Source organism: Myxocyprinus asiaticus, chromosome 4 (assembly GCF_019703515.2).
Source record: "Myxocyprinus asiaticus isolate MX2 ecotype Aquarium Trade chromosome 4, UBuf_Myxa_2, whole genome shotgun sequence".
NCBI lineage: Eukaryota > Metazoa > Chordata > Actinopteri > Cypriniformes > Catostomidae > Myxocyprinus > Myxocyprinus asiaticus.
In genome coordinates this window covers 43,955,211-43,980,960 of record NC_059347.1, presented here as the reverse complement: position 1 = coordinate 43,980,960, position 25,750 = coordinate 43,955,211, and the positions used below count along the sequence as shown (strand labels likewise).

The following is a 25,750-nucleotide window of genomic DNA, read 5'->3' as shown; positions in this document are numbered from 1 at the left end:
GATTTCGCATTAGTATCAAACAAAGACCACATGTTGACAAGATCGATTGAGCTGGACGAGCCGGAGGTAGGTTTAGAGGGACTCTTGATCGGGCTGAGTGGACGGAGTGGTCAGTTAATGGGAATCTCACAGTTGACTGTTAAAAAACAGTGACTGCACCAGATCACCAAATCAACGCATTTCTGCCTTCACCATCACTTCCAGCATCGAGACCTTCTTGTACAGGTATAGTACTGGTTTAATTAGCTAATTAGCTGACCGAGCTAACCAAATAACTCATTTCCACCTTCTCAGTAAATGAATAGTTCACTCACTCAAAAATGAAAATTCTGTCATCATTTACTCACCCTCGTGCCATTCCAGATGTGCATGACTTTCTTTCTTCTGCTGAACACAAATGAAGATGTTTAGAAAAATATTTCAGCTCTTTAGGTCCATGCAATGCAAGTGAATGGTGACCAGAACTTTGAAACCCCAAAAAGCACATAAAGGCTGCATAAAAGTAATAGATATGACTCCGAATTCAGTCTTTAGAAGCAATATGATAGGTGTGGGTGAGAAACCGATCAATATTTAAGTCATTTTTTTTCATGCATATCATGACCTATTGGGCAGGGAGGAGAATTTATATTAAAAAAGGGACTTAAAAATGTATCTGTTTCTCAGCCATACCTATCATATGTCGCTTCTTTATGTGCTTTTTGTAGCTTCAAAGTTTTAGCACCCATTAACTTGCATTGAATGGACCAACAGAGCAGAAATGTTTTTCTAAAAACCTTTGTTTGTGTTCTGCTGAAGAAAGAAAGTCATACACATCTGGGATGGCATGAGTAAATGATGAGAGAATTTTCAGTTTAGGGTGAACTATCTATTTAAGCTCACACTCATTAAATGTGCTTATAGAACAAACACTTGATTCAACACAGTTTCTTGTAATTCGTTGATACTTTCTGCTTTTATTTGATTTATATTGTGTCATATGCAATGTATAACAATAGTGCAGTGTGTAATGCAATAGTGCAGTGTATATCAATTTAGCTTTAGGATGGCAACAGTTGCCCCTGCACTATTGTGTATGGTTTATTGAACCTTTTGTTACTGAAATTTATGTTTTGGGTTGTATTTTGTATCCAAATGTTGTTCACACAAAGTTTCGGTTGCTTTAGATTTAGTGGGACTGGGACTATTCAGGGCATTTTGCATATTATCTCCAATTAACAATTTAAAGACAAAAAATTGTCCTAAAAAAGCAAAAATCGTGGCTACAGCAAGGAACTTACGGTTGAAGTGAATGGGTCCAGTAAATAAAAATTAAAATACAATGGAAGTGAAAGAAGGCCAGTCCATAAACGTTAAAATACACACTGTTTCAAAAGTATAGCCACAAGTTGTAAATATTATATCAAATCACTTTTATTATCACACAACCATATACACAAGTGCAATAGTGGGTGAAAGTCTTGGGTGCAGTTCCAAGCAACATAGTAGTCGTGACAGTGATGAGACGTATACCAATTTACAATAAACATCAGATTTACACAACACAATTTACATATCTAATATACACATAATTACACGCAACACAATATACAAATAATAATATACAATATACAGTGTACAATACACAACGAACATGTGTCTGGCAGTTCGCACCACCCTTTTGCAGGGCTTTACGGTTGTGGGCGGTGCTATTACCGTACCAGGCAGTGATGCAGCCAGTCAGGATGCTCTCTACTGTGCTGGTGTAGAACTGTGTGAGGATGTGGCGGTTCGTTCCAAACTTCCTCAGCCGTCTCAGGAAGAAGAGGCGCTGATGAGCCTTCTTCACAACGGCCTCAGTGTGGACGGACCATGTGAGTTCCTCAGTGATGTGGACACAGAGGAACTTGAAGCAGCTGACTCTCTCCACTGGTGCTCCATTGATGGTGATGGGGCTGTGTTCTCTTTCTTTTCTCCTGAAGTCCACCACAAGCTCCTTTGTCTTGCTGACAGTGAGAGAGAGTTTGTGCTCCTGACACCAGTGTGTCAGAGTGTGCACCTCCTCTCTGTAGGCTGTTTCATCATTGTCAGTGATCAGACCTACCACCGTCGTATCATCCGCAAACTTGATGGCATTGGAGCTGTGTGTTGCCACACAGTCATGTGTGTACAGGGAATACAGGAGTGGGCTGAGAACACAGCCCTGTGGGGCTCCAGTGTTGAGGGTCAGTGATGAGATGTTGCTACCCATTCTAACCACCTGGCATCTGCTTGACAGGAAGTCCAGTATCCAGCTGCACAGCGAGCTGTTTAAGCCCAGAGCCCGGAGTTTCACATCAAGCTTGGAGGGCACTATGGAGTTGAATGCTGAGCTGTAGTCTACAAACAGCATTCTCACATAAATGTTCCTTTTTTCCAGGTGGGAGAGAACAGTGTGTAGTGTAGATGCAATGGTATCATCAGTGGAGTGGTTGTTGTGGTAAGCAAACTGCAATGGGTCCAGTGAGGGAGGCAGCACAGAGCAGATGTAATCTCTGATTAGTCTCTCAAAGCATTTGCTGATAATGGGGGTCAGAGCAACAGGACACCAGTCATTTAAGCAAGTGATTTTGGATTGCTTTGGTACAGGCACAATGGTGGACGTTTTAAAGCATGTGGGGACCACAGACGAGGAGAGGGAAAGGTTGAAAATGTCCGTAAAAACACCAGCCAGTTGGTTCGCGCACGCTCTGATGACACGGCCCGGAACGCTGTCTGGACCCATGGCTTTACGGATATTCACCTGTCGGAAGGATTGGGTTATATCCGCTACAGAGACGGAGAGTGAACTAACCTCTGTAGCTTCAGCTGTGAGAGCTCTCTCCGCGATGGTGGTGTTATTTCCCTCGAAACGAGCATAAAAAGTATTTAGCTCATCCGGGAGAGAGGCAGTGGTGTTCACAGCGGAGTTTTTATTCCCTTTAAAGTCCGTGATTATATGAATTCCCTGCCACATGCTTCTAGAGTTGGTGGTGTTAAACTGTCCTTCAGTCTTGTCCCAGTACTGGCGTTTGGCTGCTCTGATAGTTTTGCGGAGTGCATAACTGGCTTGCTTATGCTCCTCCGCATTCCCGGAATTAAAAGCGGAGGTCCGTGCATCAGTTGCTGCGCGAACGTTGCTATTTATCCATGGTTTCTGGTTGGGGTAGATCCGTATTGTTTTGGTCGGAACAACGTCCTCTATGCACTTGCTGATGAAACACATTACACTATCAGTGTAAACCTCGATGTTGTCATCAGAGGCGGACCGGAACATCTCCCAGTCCATGTGATTAAAACAGTCTTGTAGCGTAGAATCTGATTGGTCCGACCAGCACTGGATCGTTCTGAGGGTGGGTGCTTCCTGTTTCAGTTTCTGCCTGTAAACAGGCAGAAGGAGAATGGAAGAGTGGTCCGATTTGCCAAATGGTGGGCGGGGGAGGGATTTGTAGCCATCCCGGAAAGGAGAGTAGCAATGGTCCAAAACCCGGTCCCCTCGTGTGTTGAAACTGATGTGTTGGTGGTATTTTGGTGTGATTGATTTGAAATTGGCTTTGTTAAAGTCACCGGTCACAATGAACGCGGCCTCAGTGTGCGCGGTTTCCTGCTCACTTATACTCCCATACAGTTCCTTGAGTACCCGTTCTGTGTCGGCTTGTGGGGGGATGTATACAGCAGTGATAATGACCACTGTGAATTCCCTCGGTAGCCAGAATGGTCAACACAGAAGCTTGAGAAATTCCAGATCAGGAGAGCAGAAAGACTTGATAGAATGTATGTTCCTCTGATCACACCAGGATTTGTTGATCATAAAACATACTCCACCACCTCTGTTTTTACCTGAAAGGTCTTTCACTCTGTCCGCTCGGTGCACGGAGAACCCCACGGTTTCGTTGGCTGGATGTCTGCTGAGATTCCAGATTCAAGTTTCTGTAAGGCAGATAATGCAGCAGTCCCTCGTCTCTCTTTGGAAAGAGATCCGCACTCTCAGCTCACAGAGCTTGTTGTCCAGAGACTGAACATTTACCAGTAGAATACTGGGTAGCGGGGGTCGATTTGCGCGACGTCTTTGGCTGATGAGAACGCTGGCTCTCCTTCCCCTTTTCCTTCTGCATTTCTGCGGCCGGGCTGCCCAGACAAAGGGCTCCGCTGCCGTGTTTGTAAACAGCAGGTCGGCATTGAGGAATTTGAAGTCCGGTTTACGGTGTGCAATTGCAGAACCAATGTCCAGAAGTGTTTGTCTGTCGTAGACAATAAGGCAGACAACATCCAAGACAAAAAAACATAAGAATTGTAAACTAAACAAACAAAAAACTGTAATGTTGAGTCGGAGCTCGCAAACGCAGCAGCCATACTCGGTGCCATCTTGAGTCCAAAAGGCGTAAGAATACATGTTACAAGAATAAAATTTTAGTGTGGTAAAATCAGATACCAGATTACAAGGTTTATTGGCGTTACGTCCTCATGACAACGAAGTTGTAATCTTAACTAAAACTTTACACAGATAACGTTAGTAAGCGATTTCATCACACTAAAATCATTTTTACACATTGTTTATGTCTTGTGGCTATATTTTTGAAACAGTGTGTATTTTAACGTTTACGGAATTGTTTATGATTTTCTTCTGCGGAACAAAAACGGAGATATTTTTGATGATATGATTATATGTATATATGCGTAAAATGCAAGTCAATGTGGACCAACACATCAAGTTCACATCATATATCTATCAAAATATCTTTTTGTATTCTGTTTGAATACGAGTTTGAGATGGCATAAGGGTGAGTAAATGATGAGGGAATTATAATTTTTTGATAGACTATTAATATGCAGGGTGAATAACCTATTCCTTAACTCATCATAGGGGAACTGTTATGGTCTGTCTTCTTTAATACATTGCAAACGGAAATGGGGTGTCTGCTTAAAGCATCAAGACACATATATTTTTATTATTTGACCTTTATGTTTCCACTCCACTCATTTGCCAATCTGTTTTGTTCTTCCCCCTCAAGTGAAGGATGAATCACCTGTCTTTGAGTGAGCTATGTTGCCTCTTCTGCTGTCCACCGTGCCCAAGCAAAATCACCTCCAAGCTGGCCTTCCTTCCCCCAGAGCCCACGTACAGCTTAATGTGTGACGAGAGCGGCAGCCGATGGACCCTCCACCTCTCGGAGCGTGCAGATTGGCAGTACTCTACCCGGGAAAAAGATGCCATTGAGTGCTTCATGACTCGGACATCTAGGGGGAACCGTATTTCTTGCATGTTTGTGCGATGTTCTCCCAACGCACGCTATACGTTGTTGTTTTCCCATGGTAACGCTGTAGACCTGGGTCAGATGAGTAGTTTCTACATTGGCCTGGGCTCCCGCATCAACTGTAACGTGTTCTCCTATGATTACTCTGGATACGGGGCAAGCTCAGGGAAGCCTTCAGAGAAGAATTTGTACGCTGATGTGGATGCAGCCTGGCATGCACTACGATCAAGGTAAGGAGAGTATGCTTGAAAGCCACATCACTCTGGAAGTTTTTTGAGGCTCATTTTTGTTCCTGCTGTTGTCACCAATAGTTCTATTATAGTTTTTTTTTCAAAGGGGACATGTCATACTTTTTTTTTCTTCTAATTTTATTATTTAACAATTTTATTATGAGGTCCACTTATAATAGGTGATAATATATATATTAATATATAAGTTTTGTGCACCAAAAGAACACTGATTTCAGCTCTGTTCCCCTTTAAAACAGTCATGGATAATACTAATTACTTTCGGTTTTGCGGCCGAGTCAAATAGTGTTTTCAACTGCCCCATCTTTCAGTAATGGTACCTTTGCAAAGCCTACATCATATTGTGACTAGTTCACAAGCAATCCATGCTAAAAAGTGCTAAACAAACATAATCCACAATAAAATGAGCCGTACACATGATCCACACTAAAATGTGCCAAACACACATAATACAGTCCTCGGTGAAACGTGCTGCAAAACACATATAATCATGCACTGACACGATCAGGAACTTTGTTAAACTTCAGCCACTCTTTCCCAATGTTGGGATGCTTCCAAAGCAGAGATACTGGTCTTCACAGCCCAGACATCTCACACCTTCCATGCCTGTTTACACCAAGGACGAGACATCACACAGGAGACGTTCTCTCAGTCAGCTGCAGCAGTGGAATGGGAACAAGGCTCGTTTATAGAAGTTGAACATGTTCTGCTAATGTGGTGCACATCGCCGGCAACGCATCACAATGGTCAAAGACGTCCATATAGTGCATGTTTATATAGACCAACAATCAAAAATAGCGCAGATGGGGATATAGGTCTCATTATAAAAGTTATAACTTGACACCTTTAAAAAGCGTCATGAGATGCATGAGAAACTATCAGATATTTTAGTGCATGTTTATATAGAATAATAATAAAAAGAAAATAGTCCAGATGGGAACAAGAAGGTGTTCTGTGTAAAATCAAAAGATTAAGAAAATTTTTATTCCTTACATTTGAAGTCAGAAGTTTACATACACTTAGGTTGAAGTCATTAAAAGTCATTTTTAAACCACTCCAGATTTTATATGAGCAAACTATAGTTTTGGCAAGTCGTTTAAGACATCTACTTTGTGCATGACACAAGTAATTTTTCCAACAATTGTTTACAGTCAGATTGTTTCACTTTTAATTGACTATATCACTATTCTAGTGGGTCAGAAGTTTACGTAAGTTAACTGTGCCTTTATGCAGCTTGGAAAATTCCAGAAAATTATGCAAAACCTTTAGGCAATGAACTTCTGATAAGCCAATTGGAGTCAATTGGAGGTGTACCTGTGGATGTATTTTAAGACTACCTTCAAACTCAGTGCCTGTTTGCTTGACATCATGGGAAAATCAAAAGAAATCAGCCAAGACCTTGAAATTGTGGACCTCCATAAGACTGGTTCATTCTTGAGAGCAATTTCCAAATGCCTGAAGGTACCACATTCATCTGTACAAACAATAGTACGCAACTGTAAACACCACGCAGCCATAATACCGCTCAGGAAGGCATTCTGTGTCCTAGAAATGAACGTAGTTTGGTGTGAAAAGTGCAAATCAATCCCAGAACAACAGCAAAGGACCTTGTGAAGATGCTGGAGGAAACAGGTAGACAAGTATCTATATCCACAGTAAAACAAGTCCTATATCAACATAACCTGAAAGGCTGCTCAGCAAGGAAGAAGCCACTGCTCCAAAACTGCCATAAAAAAGCCAGACTACAGTTTGCAAGTGCACATGGGGACAAAGATCTTACTTTTTGGAGAAATGTCCTCTGGTCTGATGAAACTAAATTTTCTACTGGTTGGCCATAATGAGCAGCATTATGTTTGGAGGAATATGGGTGAGGCTTGCAAGCCGAAGATCACCATCCCAATCGTGAAGCATGGGGGTGGCAGGATCATGTTTTGGGGGTGCTTTGATGCAGAAGGGACTGGTGCACTTCACAAAATAGATGGCATCATAAGGAAGGAAAATTATGTGTATATATTGAAGCAACATCTAGGCCAGGAAGTTAAAGCTTGGTCACAAATGTATCTTCCAAATGGACAATGACCCCAGGCATACCTCCAAAGTTGTGGCAAAATGGCTTAAGGACAACAAAGTCAAGGTATTGGAGTGGCCATCACAAAGCCCTGACCTCAATCCGATAGAACATTTGTGGGCAGAACTGCAGTAACTGACTCAGTTATGCCAGTTCTGTCTGGAGGAATGGGCCAAAATTCCAGCAACTTATTGTGAGAAGCTTGTGGAAGGCTACCCAAAATGTTTGACCCAAGTTAAACAATTTAAAGGCAATGCTACCAAATACTAACAAAGTGTATGTAAACTTCTGACCCACTGGGAATGTGATGAAAGAAATAAAAGCTGAAATAAATCATTCTTTCTACTATTATTCTGACATTTCACATTCTTAAAATGGAGATCCTAACTGACCTAAGATAGGGAATTTGTTCTACAATTAAATGTCAGGAATTGTGAAAAACTGAGTTTAAATGAACCATGCAGCACATGTAAACTATATATTTATATAATTACATCTTAGCATTTGTGCTTTAATCTCAACTCAACTTTATTTATATAGCATTTAAAACAACAGAGTTGACCAAAGTGCTTCACAGTAATATAATTTGAAACATAACATTTAAAAATTACCACATACACAAACACCAGTAGTCTAAAATACAAACACTTCAAAACTGTGTCCTACATTTCATTTGTCAGTCTCAAAGGACAGTGTAAAGAGATGAGATTTCAGACATGACTTAAAAGTCTTCAATAGACCTTTTTCAGACTTTGATGGCACGCTTCCGCCTTATTTAGCAGCGTAAATCTAGCAAACCTTTTTTATATGATCATTAAATATTTCGTGTAAGTTTATAACATTATGCTTTGTGTTATATTACCCTAGAATTAGCTTTAAAAAAGGAATTACCATAGCTGCGAGGGGTTTCTATTACAGCTACTGAAAGTAAATTTGGCATGTTCTCCCATCTGACTGTCTAAATCCTATTTTTTCCTATTCTGGAAAGTCATTCAAATGTATAGTAGACTTTTGCTCTTGGAGCAAATGGGTAAGTGAAAGTAATATTTGCTGTGATCTCCCATTCACCACTGTCAGAGTTTACCCTGCAAATGTTTACTTATGTGTTCCAAAACCTGGAGTGTGAAAAAGTTCTATAATCGCACTGGGCCATGTTGCGAACTGTTTATCCGGAAAAGTGAAGATTCCGGCCAAAAAACACACATCATAATAAAAGCACGATTCACAGTAAAAAAGCTAGATGCTTGAATTTTAAGAAATTAAATAAAACATATGTTTTTATTCTATTACAACTGTATAGTAAAATGTAATATTCTCTGAAATATTAATAATAACAATTTATCACAAGCAAGACAGCTGTTGAATAAAAGTTTGGCAAAAAAATGCAGTGACATTAAAAAGTAAAATTTTCACTTATTAAAATTAAGAATTAATTGAATAGACACCATTTTGATGATTAAATTAAACTTTAAAACATTGTTCTGGAAAATAATAATAATTAAACTATATTAAAATAATTATTAAAAATAACTAAATGTGTTCAATAGCACATTATCATATTAGCATATTTCTGCTGTGGTATCGAAATTGGTATTGAGAACCGTGAAATTTCACTGGTATCGGTACCGACTACTTACATTTTGGTACTGTGAGTACTGTATAGACACTAGTCTATACACCTCTAAACATTATGTAGTGTATTGCATTAGTTAATATGTTATAATTGTGTGTGTACTACCCATCTGTATCTCTATGGATCTCGCTACCAGTTGGTCAATCTGGCCATTTTACACCGCTGCAGGTCTAGCCATTCACATCAAACCTCAGACACTTTCAGTGGTAGTAGATGTGCATGATCTCTTTACTTTAACGGGGGTATCTTTTGTGTCTTTGTCCTCCACTGATTCCCATGGGCTTGGGTGATACTGTATGGACTTTCCTTACCGCTTGCCCCCGCTTGTGCTGCTCAGATGGACTCTGTTTGCAGAATGTCAATAATCATGTTTTGGTTCAGACTGTGGTTTTATATTTTGTATGCGTGCATCAAAAAGAAGATGAATTTCTTCATAGTTAGCAGAATCACACTCCCTCAAAAACCTCAGATTGAAATGTTTTTGTTTTCTTTCCAGTAGCAGCTGGGTATTCTCTCAAGGCCATTTACTGAACCATGCGCCCCAATCTGTCCATCCGTCTTTCTGTGTATGTGTGGACTGTGGTTATGGATCATGAGAATGCCATTCTGTTTAGTGCATGTCCTCTGATGAGGCAAGATATTGCACTGTCGTTGTTCATGCAAGAGAGAGAGAGAAATACACAGAGTCTTCGTATTCATGACCACAAGAATGATTTGAGTAAGTGTTTGCAACAGCTATGTGCCTGTGTGGGTGGGCGTTAAACTGCGCTCTTGCTGCTCTGCATGCATGCATGTTGTGTCAGAAAGCACAGCAGATGCTCTGAACACAGGCCACACTGTTTTGACGTGTCACGTCCTAGTGGAATGGGACATACCTCATGAAGCAGTCCCCAATTGTTTTTCTGGTCGCTTCCAATCGTCCCGAGCATCAATGCTGGTGAGTAACGGAATACCTGTAATGGGTTTACGTATTTAAAATACAAACTATAAGTAACTGTATTCCACTACAGTTACAATTTAAAGCATTGATATTTAGAATACAGTTACATTCAAAAAGTATTTTGATTACTGAAGAGATTACTTTGCATTTTACTGTCGTAGAAACAGCACTGCATAAGATATTTAGGTTTTTCAGAGAATGTATTTTTAATGTGTATTTTGTCTTACTGTACTGGCAGAGTTTTTATAGTCAAAACAAGAGAAAAAATCTACCAGTGCTGAAGAAGTAATCCATTGTATTTAGAATACATTACTGATCTTGAGTAATCTAACAGAATACATTACAGATGACATTTTACAGCATGTATTCTGTAATCTGTAGTGGAATACATTTCAAAAGTAACCCTCCCAACCCTGCCGAGCATTACCATATCAGCAATGGAAGATACATCATGCCAGGCCACCCCTCAAAAGGACACATGGATTTAGATAAGTCCAAGGGTACACTTAAAGGGATAGTTCACCCAAAAAGGAATTTACTCACCCTCATGTCGTCCCAGATGTGTATGACTTACTTTCTTTTGTAGAACACAAATGAAGATTTTTAGAATAAAATTTCAGCTCTGTAGGTCATTTCAATGGAAGCGAATGGTGGCCAGACCTTTGAAGCTCCAAAAAATGCTGGTTTAATCAATGGCTTCTAAAGTGATCCAGTCAGTTTTGGGTGAGAACAGACCAAAATATAACTCCTTTTTCACTGTCATCTTGCCATTGTAGTCTCTAGGCACGATCACGATTTCAAGATAGATTACACTTCCTAGTGCCTGACGCATGCTCAGTGAGCTAGATGTAGTATAGGAAGTGTAATTGAACTTGAAATCACGATCGTGCCTAGAGACTACAATGGCAAGATGACCGTGCTGTTCTCACCCCAAAACCAATTGGATCGCTTCAGATGACTTTGATTAACCCACTGAAGTCTTATGGATTACTTTAATGTTGCCTTTATGACCCTGTTTTCACCTAGTATTAAGATGTGTCTCAGGTGATCTGACCACATGTGGTCACCTGTTCACTTAAATGCGTCTCCTGTGACCACTTGTGTTCGGATTTCAAGGGGTGGGTCTCTGTTTCATGACAACAAACATCAGTCACTCTGTCAGTGTTATTGCATGACATTAAAGCACAACAAATTCAGAAAATACAAAGAAAGCGCAAAAAAATGGCATGCTATTTCTCCCAGATGCATCTAAAATTTAATCTAAACAGAAACGCAACATTTCAAGCAGGATTATCCATTATTTTAGTGGATTACCTGTATTAAAGGAGCTTCAGATGTTCATGCTTCTCATAAGTGTCCCTGCATGTTGGTATCAAACACACTGAAGAAGATGTGTGAAGTTCTTGTCCTTGTGTATGTATTAGCTTTTTAAATTTTCAGACCAGATGGTTATTTCCTTTTAAAGCCACTCGTAACTGGCAAAGGTTAAACACTTGTTTTAGCGCAGCAGTTGATTGACAGGTGAGGGGTGGTGCTAAATTGCTGTCCGGGATGCATGCAGGGCGGATTAGCGTTTACACCTAAAATGTGATGTGGTCACATGCGTTTTTGACCACATTGGTATGTGTTTTTTGGTGAAAAGTGTCTGAAAAAATAATAAGTTCCTTTTTTTTTTACTTAAAATATTCTCCAAAGTAGTGGTAGATCTTTTTCATTAGAATATGCATTCTGTACCATGCAATGTTTTGCATAACCATGAGATGAAAGATACTAGAACATTTTTATCGGTTGACACATTTCTACCGGTATATTGTTTTTACCGGTATATCACCACTTTTAATGTCAACAAACAACATGGAGGAAGAGCTTGTGGTTGTTTTTGCACCAATTAAGTGGATGAGACTGCGATGGGGGAGACATTGGCAACAGTTTGATGTTTTTTTTTTTTAATGCCCCAACTTTCCAATACATTGCTTTCTTGTAATCTTTTGCTTTTTTTGCTATTTCATTGGCTGTTGGTCATTGCTGCTCTCTCGGGACAGTGTGCGCACCTGATGAATGGACCAGTCTGAAATCTGTTTAAGGGTCTGCGACCAGTTGCACTGAGTCTCACGAGTGTGAAACTAGTGAAAAATGTGATGATTCTCATTCTTAATGCCAATTTTTCTACCACAACAAATAATAATACTAATTTGTTAATTGTTTGCATTGTTTCAATTTCTCAAGTAATTATTCAAGTTAACGGTCTGTAATAATAAAATAAGAATAAAGCAACAAATGAATAAAAAGTTAAAATAAAATGAAAAACAATAGAACAAAAAAATACTAATTAAGAAAACTGCTTTTTTAAAAGCTGTTATAACATTTAACAACAGCACAAAGTATTCAAGTAAACATTCAGAATTGAATGAAATGTGACATTTTAGACATAACTAACTGTGTTTACATAAATACCTCGCCAAAACAAGCATTTTGGCAGAATTTTGAAGTGTATTTTCTATTTGACCGTTCAGACCGTTTTATCCGCACACATGCATGTAAAGCGCACACACATAAGCCTCCTGTCAGTCAAACAGCGCACGGCTACTAAAGCAAGGAAATAAAGTCAATCTTTAAAGGGGACAGGAGGAATACAATTTTCCTTGATCTTTTGACATACAGTTTAAGAGTTCATTGTGCTATAAAAACATACTGTGAGTTTCAGAACTCAAAACTTCCTCCTCAGTGCAAAAAGAGCATTTGTTGAAAATGCCAAAATGACTCCTTCTCTACTTCCACATTGTGATGTCACACTGTGGTAGACATTTGCATCTGACCGCCTCCACAACAACACATTAACGCAAGCTTTACCTTATTACTTCCATAGCCCCGCCCAGTAGCGGTGAGTAGTGAGATGGCAAGTAGAGAGCAGGTCAGTCAACAGCAGAGAGCATTTACTGTCAAGTCTTAAAGGAGAAGCAGCACCAAAACTAAGAGTCAGAATGAGGGTGAAAAATGTATCATGATTTACAAGTATATGTATTTATGTATATTTGTTTGTTTTTTTGTGTGTGTGTACAAAATCTGTCTTGAATGCATTTCGGAGGGCATTTACACCTGGTTTTTTTCATGATCACATACCTATCCGATCAGTGAAAATGCATGATGTGGCCAAGTGTAAACGGGCCCAATGAGAACCCCTGGTCTAGATGTACAGGTGCATCTCAATAAATTAGAATGTCGTGGAAAAGTTCATTTATTTCAGTAATTCAACTCAAATTGTGAAACTCATGTATTAAATAAATTCAATGCACACAGACTGAAGTAGTTTAAGTCTTTGGTTCTTTTAATTGTGATGATTTTGGCTCACATTTAACAAAAACCCACCAATTCACTATCTCAAAAAATTAGAATACATCATAAGACCAATAAAAAAAACATTTTTAGTGAATTGTTGGCCTTCTGGAAAGTATGTTCATTTACTGTATATGTACTCAGTACTTGGTAGGGGCTCCTTTTGCTTTAATTACTGCCTCAATTCAGCGTGGCATGGAGGTGATCAGTTTGTGGCACTGCTGAGGTGGTATGGAAGCCCAGGTTTCTTTGACAGTGGCCTTCAGCTCATCTGCATTTTTTGGTCTCTTGTTTCTCATTTTCCTCTTGACAATACCCCATAGATTCTCTATGGGGTTCAGGTCTGGTGAGTTTACTGGCCAGTCAAGCACACCAACACCATGGTCATTTAACCAACTTTTGGTGCTTTTGGCAGTGTGGGCAGGTGCCAAATCCTGCTGGAAAATGAAATCAGCATCTTTAAAAAGCTGGTCAGCAGAAGGAAGCCTGAAGTGCTCCAAAATTTCTTGGTAAATGGGTGCAGTGACTTTGGTTTTCAAAAAACACAATGGACCAACAGCAGCAGATGACATTGCACCCCAAATCATCACAGACTGTGGAAACTTAACACTGGACTTCAAGCAACTTGGGCTATGAGCTTCTCCACCCTTCCTCCAGACTCTAGGACCTTGGTTTCCAAATGAAATACAAAACTTGCTCTCATCTGAAAAGAGGACTTTGGACCACTGGGCAACAGTCCAGTTCTTCTTCTCCTTAGCCCAGGTAAGACGCCTCTGACGTTGTCTGTGGTTCAGGAGTGGCTTGACAAGAGGAATACGACAACTGTAGCCAAATTCCTTGACATGTCTGTGTGTGGTGGCTCTTGATGCCTTGACCCCAGCCTCAGTCCATTCCTTGTGAAGTTCACCCAAATTCTTGAATCGATTTTGCTTGACAATCATAAGGCTGCGGTTCTCTCGGTTGGTTGTGCATCTTTTTCTTCCACACTTTTTCCTTCCACTCAACTTTCTGTTAACATGCTTGGATACAGCACTCTGTGAACAGCCAGCTTCTTTGGCAATGAATGTTTGTGGCTTACCCTCCTTGTGAAGGGTGTCAATGATTGTCTTCTGGACAACTGTCAGATCAGCAGTCTTCCCCATGATTGTGTAGCCTAGTGAACCAAACTGAGAGACCATTTTGAAGGCTCAGGAAACCCTTGCAGGTGTTTTGAGTTGATTAGCTGATTGGCATGTCACCATATTCTAATTTTTTGAGATGGTGAATTGGTGGGTTTTTGTTAAATGTGAGCCAAAATCATCACAATTAAAAGAACCAAAGACTTAAACTACTTCAGTCTGTGTGCATTGAATTTATTTAATACACGAGTTTCACAATTTGAGTTGAATTACTGAAATAAATGAACTTTTCCACGACATTCTAATTTATTGAGATGCACCTGTAGATAGGCTAAATATCAAAAATTATCATTGATATTGAGAATTTCCCCGCGATTAATGTGAGTTCGTTTTATCACCCAGCCCTACTTTGAAATATGTATTCTTTGTATTGAGCCAAAAAAATCTGTGATATTTCGGTCTTCTATTAGTCACTTGTCCTCTCGTCATCCAAATTCGCAGGTCAGAGTTCGCCAAGCTTGAACTTTGGTATGCAGCGTAATGCAAAATTTCTTCGCACAAGCTTGTGTTTTCGGTCTACCACGGATGTGTTTTAGTCTAAGTGATTGGAGTGCGAAGTACTGTGGCACAAGCTTTTAGTCTTATTGTGTGCGCTTGGTTCAAAACTGCTGCTAAACCAGTCTGACTGCCACTGTAAAGAACATTAACGATAGTGGACATCTCCTTTATGCTGGGGCTATACTTTCTCCTATGCTGTTTCTTTGTCATCATCATATGCTTGTTCACTGTAAGCTTGGGTTTATGTGTGTGTTGTTGAGTGTTTGTGCCTGTGTGCATATCTGTTTTAGAGAGGTGTAGGAGTAAGTAGGCCGCCTCATGCAAATCTTCTTATATTTCTGTAAAACAGTGGTTCCTGTGGAGAATAGTCCCCTTATTCATAGAAACCCATTTTTCCTCCTCTTCTTTCAAGTGAAAGCTTTCAGGTTATAGGCCTCGGCACATTTTGGCAGGCCACCATTTCCTGCACCACCTTCCCCAGTATAAGTGTCCACATTTTCCAAAGGATAATTGGCATTTTAATCTCATTCTGTCAAAGCTGGCCAGCATTGATAATCAAACTATGCTCAAATAGAGGATTGCAGCATCTTGAGAAACCAGTTTAGAGAGAAAAGGAGAGGAGTAGGGAATGACAGACATTTTAAGTCGCGTATGCAAGTGATGTACTCATTATAAAGTGTTTCGCACAGAGTAAAAGATTGGTTTTGGGATTTTAAAAATCAATACGGATATAATCAAATGAAGATTACGGTTAGTCGGAAAATCAATATTTTTGCCCTAGTATTAAACACTCGAGAGGACCGGCGTGTCCACGAGAGAAACGGGCTCAGCTTCATTCTCTCTCGCGCCTCATTGAAGCATCTCTGACTGCACCGAGAAACGCCGTTCTGAGTTTGCACATGACGTGAATACAGAAATAGTTTAATAAAAATATCGATAAAGGAATCTAAAGTATGAATATATTGTAAGGAAAAGTATCATGATATATTGATATTTTATAGTATTGGCACAGCCCTTGAGAGGAGAAAAACTGCTTTTTATAACCTTCAAAATGTTCCGAAAACTATTTAATTGAAACACACTCAACAACGATGTCAGACTCTTTTTGAATATGAAGACAAGATTTGTGAAAGGATGCTTTAGACTAAAGCTCTTGTGGGGCTCAGACTGGGTCACATGTTTTTTTTTTTTAATATGTTTCTCCATCTGTGTAATGTCTTCTTTTTTTTTCCCCTGACTGTTTGGGTTTTGACTGCAATAAAGCATTAATCAGATATAACCCTCATACAAGCAGCTATAATAAAGAGCACCTGCCTTTCAGGTGCCTTTAAAATATTTGGCTTGGAAACTCTCCATTTGATCTCAATAGATGAGATGGGATGAGAGTTCTTATCAGATCATGGTGATTGGCCAAGTGTGGCGTGTATAGATCAAAGCTCATTCTGTCATCCCTTTTTTAGAAGGCCAGTGATGTGTGGTGAATGATTTGCGATCACTGAAAAGAAGCTCTCTTTTCTATTTTATGATTGTATACTGCTTAAGTATTGGAGTGAGTACTGTTATTTTCAGAGGTGCCAAGTAAAACTACATTGTCCAGGGCAGATTTAATAAAAACATATATATATGTATATATATATATATATATATACACACACTACCGGTCAAAAGTTTTGAAACACACTCATTCTTTATTATAATATTTTTTCTTCACATTTTAGAATAATAGTAAAGTCATCAAAACTATGGAATAACATAAATGGAACTATGGGAATTATGTTGTGACTAAACAAAATCCAAAATAAATCAAAACTGTGTTATATTTTAGCATCTCAAAGTAGTCACCCTTTGCCTAGAATTTGCAGACATGTACTCTTGACATTTTCTCAACCAACTTCTTGAGGTATCACCCTGGGATGCTTTTTAAACAGTATTGGAGTTCCCATCTTTGTTGGGCACTTGGCTGCTTTTCTTTATTATTTGGTCCAAGTCATCCATTTTATTAAATGTTTTATTATATATATATATATATATATATATATATATATATATATATATATATATATATATATATATATATATATATATATACACCAAATGTTTCAGAATCAATTGAAGACAATTGGTGGATCTGAAAACTAAACTGTAGGTCAGCGAGGCTGAAAGAAAAGACATGGTGACTCTGCTAGGTTGGTTTCTACTATGCCATGTTAAGAGTAGGGCAGACTCAATTTTCTGTCTGCTCAGCCAGGTGAGTCAGTGTTAATACATTGGGTGTGGCTTTTCAAGTACAAACACACACACACACACACACACACACACACACACACACACACACCTGTGTTACGTGTTTACCAGAAGAGCGGATGGCACAGCAAACACCAGTGCAGTGTTTTGAGGCAGCATGAATCTCTTTACTTGGGCTAGGTTCTCATCTAAGGGTTTGGTCCGGATAAGGCCATCTGTTGTCACAGCTAGCTATTGCAGTACACTTGTTTGTGTCTGTTCATATGTGTTTACAACCAGGCACTTTGACTGTCAGTTTGCATTAAAGGTTTAAAGGGATAGTTCACCCAGAATTAAAATTCTGTCATCCTTTACTTGCCCTCATGTCACTCCAAACCCATTAAATTTTCATTTTTCCATGAAACACAAAAGGAGACCATCTGAATCTGCTCTGTCCCTGGTCACCATTTACTTTCATTGTCATTCTATCTATTCCATACAATGAAAGGGTGGGGTAAATTACAGATTTGTCATATTTAGGTGAAATATACCTTGAATTATTTGTATAGGCAAAAATGGAATCGAGCAAGTTCTACCAAACATTATCAGTCATTATCAGATCACTGACATCACAGTACAGTACTGAGTACTGACATCTGGTGTTGTCTGAAAATAATAAGTCAGGAAAACTGAGTGGAACGTTTAAAAGTCTAAGACTGCTCTGGTGTGGAAAACTCCGAAGGAAGCCGCAAAGGAAATAGCATTGTCTAAAAGAGAATTACCCAACTGAAGACGATGACTATGATGTCATAGATGAAGTGCCACGGCAACCGGCATTAGCTGGTTTTGAATGAAATCCCCTCCCCTCCTGAAGTGTAATAATGACTATTGTACTCATGAGTGTTGTGCTCTGAGCTAAGAGGAGCTCTGTTGAAGAGCATGTGAGAATGTTGTGTCAGTCTTTTTTTATTGAGCATGGCTCTTGGTGAGAGGTGAGGGGGAGGTGTGCCAGCAGCCAGTTCTCCAAGTCAAATATTGATTGGTTGCCTAGCAACTGATTCCCAGTGAGTCCTGGAAGGACTGGCCCAGTTGCAGTCATGGCAACATTGTCCACCCAGGAAGTAAAACAAACTTCCTGATGTTGTCACATGACAAGCTAAGGGTGTTTACTCAATTTTGTATCCAAAAGTTTCTGACTTTAAGGTTACATTGTCCTTGACCTGTATTAAGTTAGTAAATGTTATCTGGTAAATTTATAGTTGTCAGAGCAATTGTATGATATGTAGCTATGGGAACAAGTAGTGTTCATTAATTGTCTTACCTTTATAGATGCTTATATGTGGAATAGGCAGCCTGATACATAAGGAAATTAACATACTGAAAAACACATTGGAAAGTATGTGAATTACATTCGTAATTCATCATCTATCTTTAGTGGGGCCTTACCGTCTCTTTCTAAAGCTGGCTTAGTGAAAAGCCATTCAAAGATCCCCTCAGAGAGTATGTGGGCTTCTTCAAAATGAATCATGAAGCTGCACTTAAACTGAAAGCTAAAATGTAATTCTGAAGCAGAGCTTAGTGTCACTTCTGCTTTTTCTCATCCTTGAGCACCCATTCAGCCTTTTCTCCAAAACGCATTTCAACTTCTCTCACATGATCACACAGGATAATGTAGAATCATGTGACTTTGTCCCTTGAGATCAATGGTCCATTGTATACTATAATCTGAGGGAGCCTATATGAGATAGAAGTTCATCTAATTTGTGGGACATTAGGCTATTGAGTTTGTTTGAAAGTGCATGAGCATGAAATATATTTTGAATACTGACAAAAGTGGCCCATAATACATTAGGTATGTTGTCTGCTTGTGATCCAAGGTAAATATTTACATCTATTTTGGTCATACAATTGTAATTTTCATTACCAGTTCAACACCATGAAAGAAAACTGAAAGCAACATTCCCAGTATATTACAGTACAGTGTAGTTGGAGGTTGGGCACAGTACAGTACCTGGTATGAGTTTTTTTTTTTACTTGTAAGGTGTTGTTTTGATATCACTCTATATGACCTACTTTGGGAGTCATTTACGTGTTTAGATCTCAGGTCCATGATCTCTTCACCCAGACATTTCTTTCGGTGGCAGTGGAGTCAGTTGACTAGGCAATCATGTGCTTTATAAAATGTCATGGAATGTGCTCACAGCTCCCCGTAGGTTAATCTATGTAAGCACATTCCTTTCCATGATAACAGTTTCTAGAGCTGTATTTGGCATGATGATTGTTAGTGTATGCTGATATATGAACAGCTTTTCCTACCCAAACCCTGATCTTTACAATACAAGAGAAAATGTGAAACTGGTCTCAGTTCAAAATAATTAGATTCTTGCATCTCAGTTGACTCTGAGAAATCGTCTGACCTCATGGTTATTAACTACAGACAGCAATCGATTAATTCCTCATCATTTAGTGTGCTAATGTGCAGTCACTGTTGTCATTGGGTGCACAGTTCCTTGGTTGCTGTTGAGCATACTCTTAATTGCATAGATTGTTTGTTTTTTTTGTATGTGCATGCATGTTTGCTAGGGCTGCAATATTTGGACAAAAACTCATATTTCGATTATTTCTAAAAATATTGCGATTTGCAATTTGAACTGCGATTATGATTTTTTAAAAAATGTTTTTCATGTTCAACTGCCAAAAGGCTACTAGGGTTTTCACACTTGAGTCCTCTTAAAAAGAACCAAACTGATACCTTTTTTCAATTCACCCACAAACAAATAAATATATAAACATTGATGTCTTCTTTGTATTCAGATTGTACCCATCCACCGTGTTCCTGTTTTTGTCCATTTTGTGATAGGGTCTCAGCCCACTAATCATCATCATTGGTTTATGAAACTAAAGTCAACTTGAATTTCATAGATGCTCCAATCAGGATTTTAACATCCGACACCGATCTCCAATTTTTTTTTCATCTAATCATCCAATGATGTTCATTTAACTTTTCATCAGCAGCTCTGTCAAAACTGGTTATATGTAAGCTTTCTGCTCAATGTCACTGTTAACTGAATTTCCCTGTTGGTAATACCATAGCTTTTGCCTAGTTTTTGCTGTCAAAAGACTGTTGGTTGGTTGAATAATTAAATAAACACAGTGTTCAATTTTACTCTTTACTCTAGGCCTTAAAAACAAGTAGGCTTATACAAACTGTTCTCTATTGTATATAAGAGAGTCCTAAAGAACGAGGCTTAATGTCAAAATGAAGTTGAACTGATAACACTAAAAATTGGTGTTATTAAACTTAAAGTGAAAGTTTTGATTAGTTTGTCACCATTTCATGTAATTCAATTATAGTTTATAAATATTTATATAGATTTACTATATGTACGTTCCTTTTCATTTTGTTGGATGATGGTAATATTAGTTCTGTAATCCTTGTTTTTCTCTTTTTCATTATTATTATTTTGCTCTTGCTTTTGTACTAGTCTGACTTAATCTTCAAACTGAACTGATTGTTCTATTGTTGTCTTAATTATTCATGTGTGCATTGATACCAGTTTCCTACAGTTAATGTCTACATATGTGCAAACTCCGAATTAGCTGTATTTCTTGGTGTGATCAGTCACACTTGTATGAGATATGTGCACTGAGCAGAAATCTATTTTATTTAATTTGTTTCATTAAATACTGTATTTAATTTATTTAGTTGTAAAACATATGAATGATGCCATCCGAGGAGCATTTGAACAGCGGTGAAACACTTTCTAATGATGGCTGTGTCTCGTTTGGAAGGCTGCGTCCTCCGGAGGTCGCATTTGCCTGTCTCGTTTCAGAAAAACGAGTAGGACACTTCGAATGCAGCCTTCGAATGCGACCTTCTTTCACGGAAATTCGGAGGATGCATGAGGTGTATCCTTCGTGGGCACTCACAACCCACAATTCTTTGCTTCAACGGAAATGTCTAAAAACAATTACGCCAATTTGCCCGTAAATATGATGTTCAAGCGCAAGGAATGTTAATCCCAAGATGAAGTACTTCAGTAGATGGTTGCAGAATATATAATATGTATAATTATATTAATATATAATTAAAATAAAGTATTCAACTAAAACTACACCTGTAAAATCTATTTTCTTTTCTCTTTACATCATTATAATTCTCCTAAAATGTACCTCATACATTCCCTTCTAAAGGGACTTTGTTCTCTTCTCACTCAAAGCGGTCGCGATTGTTAAAGAGTGGCGTGCTGTCATAGCAACCATGTTACGTTATGTTTCCGTTTGTCCTACGAAGGCCGTCTCGTTTAAACAAGGCTTGTTTAAAGGAGGACGCTCGGTGTACTGCAGCCTTCAAAGGACCCGTCCTACCTAGCACTCAGCCTTCGAATCAAGACACAGCTAATGTGTTACATTCATACTAGCAGACAGAGGGCACTTTCACACTTTTAAGAGTGAAAAGATGGACATGACATCATTGAGGAAGTTTCCCTTTGGGAGCATAAATCCACGTACGATCAGAAAAAAAATAAAAAATCAAATTGTACACTCTGTGGGGTTTTTGAAGTAATTTTGGAGGAGCAGAAATAGTTAATCTTGTGTAAATTGTCATGTGGTCAATGGTCAGCCATGACACTCCGTATCATGGCTGACCCTGCACTCTGACCCCAGCCTAGCTGGGATATGTGGAAAAAAAAAAGAATTTCACTGTATATGTGCAAATGTATAATGTGTGATTAAATAATAAAATTATTATTATTATGTGAACATTTAGCTTTATGCTAAGCTAAAATGCTATTTTAGCCCATTTACTAACTTCGCTGTTCACCTGTTACCAGGCATGATTATATATTTTTAATATTATAAGAATCCACGTTAGATAATATTTTTGTTCTCTAGTGAGACCTTTGATATATCATGATGAGAATTTTTTTGTTTGTTTTCCTGTAAATATATCTAAAAATCCTTAAAACAAGATACATTTATCTTGTTTTAAAAGCAACACTACATGTGATATTTAGGCTTTTTTCAGACAACATATTTTTAAAATAGGTGTATATTTAGATATTTTGACTATAAACAAAGTGGTTAGATTACGTTACTGACGTTACAAATTACATTTTACAGCATGTATTCTGTAAAATGAAGTGGAATACATAAAAGTAACCCTCCCAACCCTGTGCACTATTTCAAGTCTTCTAAATCCATATGATAGCTTTGTAGTTTTTCGTGGATTTTGAAAGCAAGATATACATAGAATAATGACAAATTTCAACCTTGTCATTACACAAAGCTATTTAAATTATAAAGACTTGGAATATAGCGCACAAGTTGGACTACTTTTTTGGTGAATGGAAAGGTGCAGCAAGGACATTTAGCTAGATAACTCCTTTTGTGTTCGATGGGGTTGGGGGAAAATCATATGTGTGTTTCGAGTCTCATGAGGGTCAGTAGATAATGACAGAATTTTTATTTATGGACAAACTATCACTTATAGCAATCTCTTGATGAAGTGTATTAGAATATATGGTAAAGGTAAAAGTATGATTAACTGCTCCCTGTTCTAGGATCTGCTTTAAAATTTTGGCTCACGCCTGTGCCTTTGCGAAAAAGTAATAACGGTTACATGGAGCTGGCCAATTGACATTACGTAAAGATTAAGAACAGTCTTTCTAAAACTGCTGGCACTTAGGCTAACCACAAACCATTAGAACATTCTCCAATTTCCAAATGTAAGAAGGTCTGATGGATTGATATGAAACTTCCACTGTGAGGCCAAGTTTGTCTGGTTCTTAAAATAGAGGTTACTCGACCTGTACCCTTGATTCATTATAATTGTGTGTTCTGATCATAGCATAATAAGAGAGAGTGGGTGTGTTTTAACTAATCATTTGAATGTGATGTTCTAGGTACGGTATCAGGCCAGAGAATGTGATCATTTATGGTCAGAGCATTGGCACGGTCCCTTCAGTTGATCTGGCCTCTCGGTACGAGAGTGCTGCGGTTATCCTCCACTCCCCTCTGACCTCAGGCATGCGGGTGGCTTTTCCGGACACCAAGAAGACGTACTGCTTTGATGCATTCCCAAAGTGAGTCTTTCTTTCTTTCTCACTTACCTTGAACATGCTCATTATCTTCGCTTCTCTGCTTTTTTCCATCACTACACCATTTCACTTCACATTTTCATTCACATGATGTCTCATGTCACATTTTTGGTATTGAAGAGTTTCTTTGGGGCAGCCATATTGTGGATTGAGAATACGTCTGGTTGGCACATCCGTTTTGCTGCCCCCAAAGCTATTACTGTGTTACTGTGTGCCCTCTAGTGACAAGTATTTTAAAGTACTGTTTTTACTGTTTTAATTGTGTTTTATGATATGTTAAACCAATGTTAATGGACCAACATACTCTTTTACATGGATTCTCATTTTAGATGAGATATAATAGTAATAAGTAAAAAAAAAAAAAAAAAAAATCATTTTATAATAATTTTAAAGAAATATTTCACACTAAAATTAAAAATTATACCATCATTTACTCATTTTAATGTCACTGACATTCTTCTGTGGAACACAAAAGGAGAAATAACTTAGAACATACATTATAGCTTGACATTTCTTCCTATATAATTGCTAGCAAAAGCAAAAATACCAGAGCCACATGTACACATGACATTTCAAAACATATTCTGGGTATTCCTGTGTGTACCAGACTCATTTAGTTTTTTTTGTTTTTCTCCTCAGCATTGATAAAATCTCTAAAGTGACCTCTCCGGTGCTGGTGATCCATGGTACAGAGGATGAGGTGATTGATTTTTCCCACGGACTGGCCCTGTACGAGCGCTGCCAACGGCCTGTAGAGCCGCTCTGGGTGGAGGGGGCCGGCCACAATGACGTAGAGCTGTATGGACAGTACTTGGAACGCTTGAAACAGTTTGTAGCCCATGAACTTGTAAACTTATAAATGGAGTTTAAGATTAGGACTCACCTTACTTCATGAACATGCCCCTGATGCCCAGTTAGCAACTGTGAACTTGACTGCATTATCTCCGCTGTTTTTTTTGTTTGTTTTTTGGTAGTTTTTAATTGAGTTGCACTGCTCAGTGGTATATACATGATAGGAGTAGTGTCCTAAATGCCTTTTTTTAGGGGTGTATTTGTGTACATGGTGTGAGCGACAGGTCTGATTCAGTGGTCTGACATCAGGTTCTGCTTGTGTCTTGATACTATGTACTAAAGAATCAAACCCATTCCATTTAAGTCAGGTTTTTGTCTTTTGATTTTGCTGTATGCATGTTGTAAGACCATGTGCTAAACAATGGAGTACTGTACAAACAGATGCAACATTCTGACACAAACATTTGCCATACAGGTGATGCCAAATACTCAGTAGAGTTAACCTTGATACATTACTGTTTAAAAATTTCTGCTTAAATGTGTACACTCTGTATGTAATTTCCTTTTTATTTTAGTTATTTTTCTATTTTTTTTCTACAAGGCCACACACTTACTCTTCTGTACATGAAAATGTATTATTCTCTGTCCTCTGGACAACATGAAAGTAGTATCTGTTTTAACTTTCAAATAAAGAAACAGACTTTGAAATAAAGAAACACTTAATTGCAGCTTGTAAAAGCCACAACTGAACTCAATATCCGTATTTGTTATCCACAGATGACTAATTTTTGCACCTTTTTAAAGAAAATAATCCATCAGAACGGTCGATTACACGAATAACGGTGGGCACACTGAACACAACTCTTGATTCTGTATGGAATCATTACTTTATTTTATTAAAAATATAATTTATACTGTCTTGTCTGTCAGATGAAACACATATACAGAAATGCATACAACTTTTTGTTGTTTTATGCCATGATAAGGCTGTTACTGCTTAAGTCATGCAGTAGTGATGTCTGAAGGTTTCTTTGGATGATTTAAGTTTCACTTTAGAGAAACACCGACATGGTGATATGAGTTTGGATGGATGTGATTAATGTCTTATTTGTAAGGAAACAGAACAATGCTCTTAAATAGATCTTAGTACATCTCAAATATTAAAAATGAATGTCGCCATGTTCCACTTTGTAAATAACTTTTGTTTGTTGGGTGTTTTTTTTTTTTTTTTTTTTTGAATGACTGTACTATAAAACTGATAATAATGCAATTACACATGTAACTTGATTTTATTATATTATGTATGGCACAGAATACATTTTAACTGGCCAGACTGAAGCACAAAATGATGTACTTCGATTTGTCCAGACTTGTTGTTTTATGTCAAACACCAGTTGTTTATGAAAATTCATATACTGTATGTAATAATTATCTTGACAATAGTTTTAAATAAAAAATGGAAATAAACATGTATCTCAAACTAA

The 25,750-nt window shown here is 38.3% G+C and overlaps 1 protein-coding gene across 1 annotated transcript; it reads left to right on the top strand.

Annotated features, from left to right (window-relative positions):
• Positions 1-25,750, top strand: LOC127433639 (alpha/beta hydrolase domain-containing protein 17B-like). The gene is made up of 4 exons (XM_051685704.1): positions 1-225; positions 5,010-5,482; positions 23,280-23,459; positions 24,114-25,750. The coding sequence occupies exons 2-4, from the start codon at positions 5,016-5,018 to the stop codon at positions 24,331-24,333; spliced, it is 867 nt and encodes a 288-aa protein (XP_051541664.1). The 5' UTR covers positions 1-225; positions 5,010-5,015; the 3' UTR covers positions 24,334-25,750.

Excerpts from the sequence above, each read along its gene's own strand:
- LOC127433639 (XM_051685704.1), top strand. The coding sequence starts at position 5,016 with ATGAATCACCTGTCTTTGAGTGAGCTATGTTGCCTCTTCTGCTGTCCA. Across the intron at positions 5,483-23,279 it reads TGGCATGCACTACGATCAAG|GTACGGTATCAGGCCAGAGA; the intron begins GTAAGGAGAGTA and ends GTGATGTTCTAG. Across the intron at positions 23,460-24,113 it reads TGCTTTGATGCATTCCCAAA|CATTGATAAAATCTCTAAAG; the intron begins GTGAGTCTTTCT and ends TTTTCTCCTCAG.